Raw genomic sequence first — 12,493 nt, forward strand, 5'->3', positions numbered from 1 at the left:
TTCCCCCATGAAAATTGGGCTTATCATAGTGAAGCTTGTAATCTGTAAGAAGTTTCACTCTACATATGGAACCAAATATCAAGACACATGATCTTTCAAAAAATACTTTTGCTATTTTTTTATAAACAGTCTAGGAAATTTACTTTTGATGTTAAATTTGTATTGTTCCCAGGAAATTTCAGTTATTTGTGGGGTAAAAGAATTGAATATTTTAAATTGGAAATATTGCTTAGGAAATTTTGGGGAAAGTATGTACACACACAGACACACCCACACCCTCTTAATTAAGAGGGACCGTTCCCCTTGTGCCCACTCTCAGTGATCTCCTCTTTTCTACCCATTAAGAAGTGACCAAGTTTAATAGATGACATGGAGAGAAAGAAGATGTTTAAGACACAGAGCTTGGCTGTAGGGTGCTTACAGTCTCATTGAGGTAAGGCCTACAAAAGAAATAGTTGCATAATTTGTTTAGGTGAATGATAGTTCCTGCATCTATTGCTAGGAATTTTGCTAATGATGCTTAGCTGTATGATAAACATGATGAGTGCTATGTAAGAAAAGAAATGGGCATTAGTATGGGCAAAACTGGTCACAGAAAGCTCATGAGGACAGTTAGACTTAGGTAGTACTCACAAGTGGGATTTAAGTTGTCGTAAAGTATTTATAAGGGTACTTCAGGTGAGAAGGGAGTTTAAGGGCAAGAGAACAGTGGGGTGAGCTAGTGATTCCAGCTGGAAAGCATGGAAGATAGTACTGGAAATTAGATATTGAAGCTGAATCTTTTAATGTTTCCCTGAAGACATTTAAGTATATATATATGTATGGTGTGTGTGTTTGAGGTGGGTGTCAGTGAGGTACAAGCCGTGTCTTAGCAGTGACTTTTTGAAATAGATTCCGAAGAAAGGTAATACCAACAAATACAATTTGTCTAGTCATGATCTGCGGTAACCTATAGTAGTGACCTTTCACTCTTTATAGCCAGGATGTATAACGTGTAAACAGTCCTTAAAACATACTCTTGAAAAGATAAATAAAAACCAAAATGTTACACTTGATCAGCATATCTGAAATATTTGTCTAGTATTGACATGGTCAGACCCATCCCTAATTACCAGAGGTTGATGTTCACATCATTAATTTTCTGGAAGCTGAATGTTTTTATTTTTTAGATAAGAACTTGGAAGGGGAGAAATAAGATAACAGGTTTTCTCAATGGACTTTCAGTAGTTTTATTATCCATAGTTTTTTTAAATGGCACACACAAAACCTAAAATCATAAGTACTAATCGAAAGAGGTAGTAAAATACCATCTCGTTTATAAAATCAGGCCCTCATAGGGATACAGCTTATAAGGTTAAGAAAATAATGTAGTGAGAAGTCCCTGAAATGCTACTTGAGTAACTACAAGACCTTCCCCCTGACCCCCCACAACACTGAAATGATTTTCAACTGTACAAAGTACATAGTGTTAGTAGGTTTTGAATACTATTCTTAAGATAGATACTTTCTGAGAAGTACATTTCAACTCTATATGAAAAGGGAAAATTATGTAGGATCTGAAGGCCTCTTACTATAAATCTATTTTTTTTGTTACAATAGGTTCTTTGTTGGAAGCCTGCTTTAAAAACTATGCGGTTGTATCTTTCTCAGTCTTGTGTTTGTCATTGTCTCAAACAAAGTTGAAGAAGATGATTGGATGTTACTGTGGGACCGTAATTTCAGCACTAAATTAACCAATAAAAGGGGCCACCCTGTTAATTTCAGCCCTAAATCAAACAATAAAAGGGATCATCCCATGCATGCCACATCCACAGTGGACCGTTGGTACTTGAGGCTCTGCTGTGAGTCATCAGCAGCCTATCACTGAGTGATCGTATCCTGTATCCCTTCAGAATCCTGAAGTTTCCAAGCCAGATGAAGACCTTAACCTTCAGGCTGAAGAACCAGAATTGGAAAAGGTAATGCCTAACATGTTACATGAGGGGAATAAAGTGCCTCTTTTACTGTGCCTGGTTCTTAATGTTCCTAGTGCCTTGCAAGTTTGCAGTGAATATCATCTTGCTTGATAGCTGTAGTAACCCCAGGGCTGGCCGCATCAGTTTGACGGATTTCATTTCCCTTGGTGGCAGCCCTAATGTGGCAGGTCACATTGTAAGTACTGATGATAAAGTATCCTATATCACATGCTCTGATTCTTGCTTTGCATCGTGAGACTCACCACCATTAAAAATATCAAGAATACATGAACATCAGTGGAGATATTTAAGGTGTGTTTAAATTGGTTTAGGTTTTTTATTTCATTATATTAAGCTGACTTTCCTATTCATGAGTATAGAATTCAGCTGATTTTTCCAGAAAATACCAAAGTCAGAAATGTATGAAATATGTTAGGAAAAGTTATCTAAAACTTAGAAATAAGGCAAAAGGTAAATGTATGCCCTTTCAGTGTCGCATTAAACCATTGTCTAACCAGCCTGTGTAAGAGTCACCTGACATAGCCCGGAGAGTTACGTTGTTTGATGTACTAGTTACTGTTGGTTAATATCCAGAACATTGAAAATTTGCAAGTTATTTTACCTTGGAGAAAAAATAACCCCCAAATTTATGGTTTTATTGTCCTTGTAGGACATTCACCAGGTTTCTAACTAATTTTGCGGTCTTATTCCAGCATTCTTTTTTCTGCAATCAGTAGACAGCTGTTTTTGTGTCTCCTTTGAACCAGGTTTGTCAGGCAGCTGATCTCTCATTAATGACTTAAGTAAATCTTTGGCATGTGTTGACAATACTTTTAGAATTACAGGGGTTAAATTAAAAAAAAAATTTTTTTTGAAGTATAGTTGACATACAGTATTATATTAGTTTCAGTTGTACAGCATAGTGATTGGATAACTCACACAGTGCTCATGGCAATAAGCGTAGTTACTGTTACCATACAAAGTTATTACAATGTTATCGACTATACTCTCTGTGCTATACTTTTCATCTCTGTCGTTTATTTTATTATAACTGGAAGTTTGTACCTCTTAATCCCCTTCACCTATTTCACCCATCCTCTCACACCTCCCCCCCGCAACAACCACCATTTTGTTCTCTGTATTTAGGAGTCTGTTTCTGTTTTTTGTTCTTTTGTTTTCTTTTTTAGATTCCACTTATAAGTGAAATCATATATTTATCTTTGATTTATTTCACTTAGCATAATAACCTCTAGGTCCATCAATGTTGTCAGGAATGACAAGGTTTTGTTTTTGTTTTTTCTTTCTTATGGCTGAGTAGTAGTTCAGTGTGTGTGTGTGTGTGTGTGTGTGTGTACATGTGTACATACCACATCTTCTTTATCCATTTATCTATCAGTAGACACTTGTGTTGCTTCTATATCTTAGCTATTGTAAATAATGCTACAATAATTATAGGGGTGCGTTTATCTTTTTGAATGAGTGTTTTTATTTTCTTTGGGCAACAACCCAGTGGTGGAATTACTGGATCATATAGTAATTCTAGTTTGAATTTTTTGAGGAACCTCCACACTGTTTTCCATAGCAGCTACACCAGCTTGCATTCCCATCAACAGTATACACAAGTGACTCCTTTTCTCCACACCCTTGCCAATTCTTATTATTTCTTGTCTTTTTTATTTTAAAGCCACTTTGACAGCTGTATCTCATTGTGATTTTGATTTGCATTTTTTTTGTTGACCACATGTTCTCTTTGGGAAAATGTTCATTCAGGTCACCTGCCCTTTTTAATTAGATTATTTGTTTTTTTGTTATTGAGTTGTGTGAATTCTTTCTAGATTTTGGATATTAACCCCTTATCAGATAAATCATTTGCAGATACCTTCTCCCATTCATTTGGTTGCCTTTTTTCTTTTTTTAATTTTTTCAGGTAAACTCTATGCCCAATCTGGGGCTTGAACTCACGATCTGAAGTCAAGAGTTACAAGCTCCACTGACTGAACCAGGCAGGGCCCCTCAGCAGGTTGCCTTTTTGTGTTGATGGTTTCTTTGGCTATGCAAACACTTTTAGTTTCCTGTAGTCCCAGTTGTTTATTTTTGCTTTGGTTTCTCTTGCCTCAGGAGACAGATCCAGAAAACTGTTGCTAAGCCCTATGTTTTATGGTTTCAGGTCTTACATTTAGGTCTTTAATTCAGTTTTTCTTTATTTTTGTGTATAGTATAAGAAAGTGGTCCAGTTTCATTCTTTTATATGTAGCTGTCCAGTTTTCCCAACACCATTTTTTTTGAAGAGACAGTCTTTTTCCCATTCTTGCCTCCTCTCTTATAGATAATCGTGGGGTTTTTTTTTTAATTATGTAGAAGTTCAGCTCCTTTTTTTTAGAATTACGTTTTGAAGTTTTTTTAAATTATACTTTGAAAGTTGGTTTTATTCTAAGAATGTTTTGTGTAAAACGGCTTTTCTTTTTGCTTTTAGGAGAAAATACATTCTGACACTCAGTCGTACACATAATTTTTACATAGATTTTGTTTTTTTTTTAATTTAGTACTGGGCCAATCATCCTTAAAATTGTCCTTTAACATATGATAGTTTAGACTTAAAATTTTTAAGGTAAAAATATTAATAGTTTCAGACTTTGAGTCATGAACTGTAGGAAAGTGCCATTATTTTTGACCTGGTGAATAATTCATATGGTTTATTTTTGTTCATCTGACAGGAAATCCCTGACAGAAGAGTAATTCTGTGTGGCTCTTTCTTAAATTCTACATCCTGTTGATAAGTACTGAACTTAGTTTTATTTAACTTAGTTTTATTTAACTTTAATTCTAGTAAAACCAGTTTTTCAGTGATAATTTTTAACATTTCCATATCTGCAAAAGTTGCAAATAGAATTTTCAGGGGCGCCTGGGTGGCTTCATCGGTTGGGCGTCCCACCTGAGCTTAGGTCATGAACTGATGGTCCGTGGGTTCGAGCCCTGCATCAGGCTCTGTGCTGACAGCTCAGAGCCTGGAACCTCCTTCAGATTCTGTGTCTCCCTCTCTCTCTGCCCCTCCCCACTCGCTCTCTGTGTCTCAAAAATAAGTAAGCATTAAAAAAATTTTTTTTAATTAAAAAAAAAAGAATTTTCATAGCACGTGTATTGAATCTGTTGATCAATTTGGGAAATATTAAAGTCTTAATATTAAGTTTTATAATAAGAATATGGAATGTTTTCCCATTTATTTAGGTATTCTTCAGTTTCTTTCAGTGATGTTTTGTCATTTTCAGTGTACGTGTCGTGCATATCTTTTGTTAAATTCATTCCTAGGTGTTTTATTCTTTTTGCTATTTTAAATGGATTTTTTTCTTAATTTCTTTTTTGGAATGTTCATTGCTAGTGTATAGAAATGGTTGACTTAACGTATATTGATCTTGTGTCCTGAACCTTGCTGAACTAGTTTATTTAGTTCTAGAAGGGTTTTAGTTTTTGTTTTTGTTTTTGTTTTTGTTTTTGCATGGGCATGTGTGTGGATTTTTGTTGGGTTTTCTATATGCAACATAATATCATCTGTAAGTGGAGATTATGTCATTTCCAAATAGAAATTTACTTCTTCCTTTCCAATCTGGATACCTCATATTTCTTTTTCTTCTCTAGTTTCTCTTGCTAAAACTTATAGTATAATGTTGAATAGAAGTGAGGAGAGGGGACATCTTTGTGAGGTTTATGATCACAGAGGGAATGCATATGGCCATTCACTATTAAGTATGATGTTTGATTTGGGTTTTCATAGATGGTCTCTATCATGTTGACAAAGTTTGCTTCTATTTCTAGTTTGTTGGGTTTTGTCACATACTTTGTTGGGTCTATTAACATCATTGTGTGGGTTTTCTTTATTCTATTAATATGGTGTATTGCCTTGATTGACTTTAAGATATTAAATGAACTTTGTACACATGGGATAAATCCCATTTGGCTATGGCATATATTATGTTTTCTTTGTTGCTGTTTTCAAACTGAATCAGACTGAATTAAGTCTGTCTCGCTCTTCCTTAAATTCTACATTTGTCTTATTTTGGTAATACCGGCCTTACAGAATGAGTTGAGAATGTTTCCTTGTGTTTTTTGGAAGAGTTAGTGAAAGATTGGTGTTAATTCTTCTTGAAATGTCTGGTGGAATTCACTGAAGCCACTTGAACCTGGGTGTTTATTCGTGGGAAGTTTAATTATAATTTTCATATTTTCTATGTCTTCTTGAGTCACTTTTGGTAGTTTGTGTCTTCCTAGGAATCTGCCCATTTTATCTAGATTTTTCTAATTTGTTGGCATACAGTTGTTCATAGTATATTCTTTTATAATCCTTTTATTTCTGTAAGGTCAGTAGTAATGTCTCCTTTTTCATTCCTGATTTTAGTAATTTGAGTCTTCTCTTTTTTCTTAGTCAGTCTACCTAAGGGCTTTGTAATTGTTATCTTTTCAAAGAACTGACTTTTGCATTAGTTGATTTTCTCTATTGTTTTTCTATTCTCTGTTTGGTTTATCTCGATTCTAATATTTATTATTTCCTTCTGCTTTAAAAAAAAATTTAGTTTGGGGCACCTGGGTGGCTCAGTCGGTTGAGCGCCAACGTGGGTCATGATCTCACGGTTTGTGGGTTTGAGCCCCACATCGGGCTTTGTGCTTACAGCTCGGAGCCTGGAGCCTGCTTTGGATTCTGTGTCTCCCTCTCTCTCTGTCCTTCCCCTGCTCATGCTCTGCTTCTCTCTCTCTCTCTCTCTCTCTCTCTCTCAAAAATGAAGAAACATTAAAAAAATGAACAGGAGGGTCATTACCTTGGTGAAGTGTCCCTTTAAAAAAAAAAAATTAGTTCACTCTTCCTTTTCTAGTTCCCTAAGGTATATATTTAATTTTTTATTAAGTTCTTAATTTAAATTCCAGTAGAGTTAACATACAGTGTTATATTAGTTCATGCCTCACTTTTCTTATTAGCACCTTCCTTATTGTGAGGATTCAGTCATTATGTAACAAGCCCTTATTAGATCAGTACCTGACAAATATTATGCACTATACATATACATGAATCCATTTGCACCTGTTGCCTGCCTCCCAATAATTATTGGACCATGGATAATAATCATGTTTCATTTGTAATCTTACCCTCTCTCGCTAATTATTTTGAAGCATATACAAGACATTATATAATTTATCTATAAATATCTCATTATATATCTATAAAAGATGTGTTTTAATGTTACATATACTATCATGGTTACAGCTAAAAAATCAGCAGAAAGCCTTAATATCAAATGTGGAGTTGGTATTTGTTTCCCCAGTTGATTCACATGTTATGATTACTTAATGTCTCTTAGGTCACTTTTAGGCTAGAGGTCCCCCCCCCTTTTCCCCCTTGTAATAATTCATTGAAAAACCACGTTATTTCTACTTTAGAACTGTGTTGTCCAATACAGTAGCCACTAGCCACATGTGGCTTTTGAGCACATGAAATGTAACTAATCCAAACTGAGATATGCTGTCAATTTAAGATGCACATCACTTCAAAGACTTAATACAAAAGATAGAATCTCATTAGTAATTTTTACATTGATTGCACATTGAAATTATATGTGCACTAGTCTGAATATATTATTTAAAATAACTTCACTTGTTTTCTTTTATGTTATTTATTTACTTTATTCTGAGAGAGAGAAAGAGAGAGCATGAGCAGGGGAGGGGCAGAGAGAGGGAGAGAGAGAGAGTCCCCAGTGCATGGCTTGAACTCACATACTGTGAGATCGTGACCTGAGCTGAAACCAGAAGTCAGACACTTAACCAGCTGAGCCACCCAGACGCCCCTCACTTGTTTTCTTCTTAACGGGGCTACTAGAAAACCTTACATTACATATGTGACTTGCAATATACTTCTTTGGACAGCATTGATTTAGAATTTCACACAATTTGGATTTTATTTATTGTGTCTCCATGGGGATATTAACATGTTCATCTGTTCCCTGTATTGTTAGTTAGATCTAGAGCCTTTATCAGATTCCAGTTTGACTCTTTTAAAAATGTTTTTGACAATAGTATTTCATGTTTCTGGTGTATACTACCAGAAGGCACCTATGCCTGGTCGAGAGGCCTCTTTGATATATTAGCAGCCACTGATGACCCTTTAATTCGTTAAAGGTTACAAAATGATGATATTCTAATTCTTTTATTTCTTTTCATGTATTAGCTGGAATCCTTCCATAAAGAGAAATCTCTCCTCATCAACAATGTGATCATACTTGATAACCATAAAAATTATAATATTTTACATGGGAAAAGGACAAAAGGTTAATTCTTTCTCTTTATTTGCCAGTTTCAAGGCATCCTCCAAAAATGATCAATGAGTATTTTTATTGTATTATTATGAAATCATGAGCTTAAAGGTATATTTTTGAAACCTATTGTAATTTATTATTCTTACTGATGTTCAAATTGTCCCATTATTAGCTAGGGGGAGACTCTTCAAGTAGTGTTTGATAGCTTGTTTGCATTTTGGTATCACAGAAAGTTCCAGGCCCTGATTCCTTTTAGTGGGAGGTAAAGTCTAGCTTGCCTAATGTTACTTTATTAGCTATTGTTTTTATTTTTAGGACTTTTCAGTGGATGAAACTAGGAAAAATATTTTTCTTTCCTAAAAAATAAAATAATTGATGAGTTTATACTGATACTTCCAATTCAAATTTGGATCTATGAAATTACTGTATAATCTCATCAGTATTACATTTATATCTTCTTTCTCCCCTGCCAAATTTATCTCTTCTCAATGACAGCAACGTAATAATTTGTTTTATCAAACACTACACACATAGCAGTTACAAAATACCATTTTCATCATTACCACCAACAATCAGGCTGTTTATTGAAAACATACAGTTTTTGCAGTTCTTTTTCTTCTTGGGGTATATCTCACAAAGGATGAACAGAAAAATTGCTATGTTTTAAAGTTACTTAAAATAATTTCTCTTTGATGAATGCATATACTTCAAACTGGTTGCATTTTACTTTTAATTTTTAGGAATGACTTTTTAAATTTAAAATTTTTCTTTTATAGTAATACATTTACATGTTCAAAAGTAAAATCTAAAAAACAAGAAATATTCAAAAGAGTCTAGCCTCTATTCCAGTCCTCTCCATTTTCATGCTCAAAGTGAGAGCTTACAATATTCTGTATCTGCAATCTGATTGATAAACTGCATCTTTTATGAAGCCATATTGTATAGATTTGGAACTGAAAAAGAGCTGATATTGTAGATACCTGTAGATAAGCCAGGGTTTTGAGGGAGAAAAGATTATTTGGGTAGAAACTACTAGCTGTTATCAATATTAAGACTTTCTAGAGAAGGAGGAAACCATGCTGTTTGATTCCAGATAATGTAGTAAGACCAATATTTCAGAGTTAGAGAAAGCCAGATTTGAATTAGTGTGAAAAGAACATTTTCACAGGAGGAGTAAAACTCCTCTTGTGGTTTTAAGTTCTTGTCACTGGAGAGATTCATCCTTTAAGGGCTGAACTGGTTGACTTCAGTGGTCATTTAGTGGCCATGAGTTCCGGAAGTTTCCTCCAGTTTTGTATGTGTTATTCTGCCCAACAGGTCTTATTATATAGTGCCCAGGTGATCGTAGTATATTTATTTTAGGATTCTGTGACATTTAAAGATGTGGCTATAGACTTCTCATTAGAAGAGTGGAGGTTGATGGACCTTTCCCAGAAGAACCTGCACAAGGACGTGATGCTAGAGAATTACAGGAATCTTGTCTCCCTGGGTAAGAATAACTTCTTTGTTCGTTTTCTGACCATTTGACCGGGTTTGCTGAAGACAGAGAACCTTCAAAGTACTTAAATGAATTTGGGGTTAGAGCTTAGGCATTAAACTCTTATATTGTGGGGATGTTGCTGGGAGCCATGCCATCCCTTGTGCTTAACTAAGGGGTCTGCCCATTGTAAAGTAAGAAATACACATTTCGTTGGAATCTTGGAGATTGTTGACAGTCCCCAGATTTAGGACTAAAGTTTTTTCTGATCACGTTTATAAATGAGGGCTCTAGTTATCAGTACCTCCAGAAAGAAAGACACAAATGCATTCATTTTCTTCCTAAACTCAGATTACTCCCATATTCTATTATCCCAGAAAACCTGGGATCATCGTGTTGAACTCCTTTGAGATAATGTTTGTAATTCTCTATAACTCCAGTGTACAATAGAATGTTCTGCTGTGATGGCAATGTTCTGTATCTGTGCTGTCGTCCAATATGGACACACTAGCCACTTGAAGCTACTAACAGCTTGAAATCTGGCTAGTACAACTGAAGAACTGAATTTTAAATTTTACATAGTTTTAACTAATTCAAATTTAAATAGCCACCTGAGAGTACTGAAAAGTGTATTGGACAGTCTGTCTCTAGAACTTACCATAATAGCCACTCTGCACAGAAGATTAAGAGCTGAGACTGAGTTTGGCAATAGTTCCTACTCCTAAACACAGTCAAATCCTATTCATTCTTCTCTAACAAGGGCTTGCAGTTTCCAAACCAGACATGATATCTCACCTGGAGGATGGCAAAGGACCGTGGGTGGTAGTGAGGGAAATTGCAAGAACCCCCTATCCAGGTGAGTTCAAAAGAACCAGGAGGATTGGATTTATTGCAAGTTAGTAGGTTATGGCTGGAGCAGAACATCTGAAATACTTGGAGGAGTATCATCTCTCCCCCACCTTGCCTGCTCTCTCTTTTTGCCTCTCTCTCTGTTCTCTACTTTTGGTTCCTGTCCCATCCTATGTTGCTGTCTTGAGGACATGATTTTCATAATTATTCCTTCACTCAAACATGCATGAAACCTCCCTTTCAGTTCTATCCTCTCAGTTAACTTTACATTTTTCTCATTTGTTTAACTATTATCTGACCTTTCTTCCTTCATTAATCTTCCTAAAGATGCTTTGTTAAGGGTCACCCCTGATTTTAATGTTTATTTATTTATTTTTGAGAGAGAGAAAACACAAGTGGGGGAAGGGCAAAGAGAGAAGGAGACACAGAATCCAAAGCAGGCTTCAAGCTCTGAGCTGATAGCAGAGAGCCCCATGTGGGGCTCAAACCCACGAACCGCGAGATCATGACCTGAGCCAAATTCAGACATTTAACCTACTAAGCCACTCAGACACCCCTCTGCTGATTTTTTTAAAGTTTATTTATTTTGAGAGAAAGAGAGAGAGAAAAAAAAAAAAAAACGAGTCAGGGAGGGGCAGAGAATGAGGGAGAGAGAATCCCAAGCAGGCACTGTCAGCACAGAGCCTGACACAAGGACTAGATCCCACAGACCGTGAGATCATGACCTGAGCTGAAACCAAGAGTCTCATGCTTAACTGACGGAGCCAACCAGATGCCCCACCACTGATTTCTTTTAAGCTAAACCTATTTACTCATTATTTAACTTGCAGGTGAACCTGCAAGCCTGCCAAAACTTTGGGGGAACCCTCCTGTTCTCCTCCAGTTTCTTAACTAATTGAAAATACAAACTAGGTATCAGTTGAGAATTAAATACAGTATTTATTCATATATTTAATTGATATTTATCACACATCTCTTTCCTGCGTACTGGGTTAGGTACTAGGTCTACAACAATGAGTAAGATGGACCAGGTCCCTGCCGTCATGAAGATTATATTGTAAGAAGTTGACAAGTATATAAATAAAAACAACCTAAATAGCAGATATAACAACCTTCAGTTATGAGATAAACTGGGTGAGATATGAGATATGAAAGAGTGACTGGGATGGGGATGAGGGTACCTCCCTCAGAGAGTGTGGTCAGAAGGCTTCTGAAGAGGGGCTTTTAAGCTGAGCCTTGAAGATTCAGAAACAACCGGCCAAAGGAAGAGGAAAGGAGAAGCATTCCAGACAAAGGACCTGACACAGAAAAGAATGAAATGTGTTCTAGAACTCGAAAGGAGTCTGCTGTGAGAGGGAGGCTGGTATCAGAGCTAGGCAACAGCTTGCCCATCCAGGGCTTTGTAGGTGACGATGATGAGTTTGGATTTTAATCAGTGAGTATGAAGGCATTGACAGACTTTAATCAAGGATTTTAGGAAGTAACTCTGCGGAGACTGAACTTGAGGGCACTAAATCAGGTAATCAGTTAAGAGGTTGTTACAATAGTATGAGCAGAGATGATAACTTTGATTAAAGTAATAGTGGAGATGGAACAAAAGAAATGGATTCTAGTTCACTTGAACATTTTATCATGATGCCGTGCATAACTCACGTATGTGTTACATATATTCTTTTCATATGTCAATATTATGTATTTTTTGTTCAACTATAATATATAGTTTTTTTTTAATTTTTTTATTACGTTTCTTTATTTTTGAGAGGAAGACAGAGCCGGCATGAATGGGGGAGGGGCAGAGAGAGAGGGAGACACAGAATCGGAAGCAGGCTCCAGGCTCTGAGCTGTCAGCCCAGAACCTGACGCGGGGCTCGAACCCATGAACCGAGATCATGACCCGAGCCGAAGTCGGACACTCA

The 12,493-nt window shown here is 36.1% G+C and overlaps 1 protein-coding gene and 1 long non-coding RNA gene across 11 annotated transcripts in view; both read left to right on the forward strand.

Annotated features, from left to right (window-relative positions):
* Nucleotides 1-12,493, forward strand: part of ZNF624 (zinc finger protein 624) — a 36,666-nt gene that overhangs the window by 11,108 nt on the left and 13,065 nt on the right. For 3 of the 10 annotated variants that reach the window (XM_053211529.1, XM_053211531.1, XM_053211530.1), the window contains 5 exons: nucleotides 346-433; nucleotides 1,651-1,712; nucleotides 1,893-1,958; nucleotides 9,614-9,740; nucleotides 10,489-10,584. In XM_053211529.1, coding sequence (XP_053067504.1) covers nucleotides 1,689-1,712; nucleotides 1,893-1,958; nucleotides 9,614-9,740; nucleotides 10,489-10,584 — 313 coding nt within the window. In that variant the 5' untranslated portion in view covers nucleotides 346-433; nucleotides 1,651-1,688. Of the gene's footprint in view, nucleotides 1-345; nucleotides 434-1,650; nucleotides 1,713-1,892; nucleotides 1,959-8,163; nucleotides 8,264-9,613; nucleotides 9,741-10,488; nucleotides 10,585-12,493 lie in introns of all 10 variants that reach the window. The other 7 variants (XM_053211526.1, XM_053211527.1, XM_053211528.1 and 4 more) reach the window with 5 other exon arrangements.
* LOC128313363 (uncharacterized) overlaps nucleotides 1-12,493 on the forward strand; it is a 42,141-nt gene that overhangs the window by 9,215 nt on the left and 20,433 nt on the right. The gene's annotated exons all lie outside the window — the stretch shown is intronic.

Source organism: Acinonyx jubatus, chromosome E1 (assembly GCF_027475565.1).
Source record: "Acinonyx jubatus isolate Ajub_Pintada_27869175 chromosome E1, VMU_Ajub_asm_v1.0, whole genome shotgun sequence".
In the NCBI taxonomy this organism is placed as follows: Eukaryota; Metazoa; Chordata; class Mammalia; order Carnivora; family Felidae; genus Acinonyx; species Acinonyx jubatus.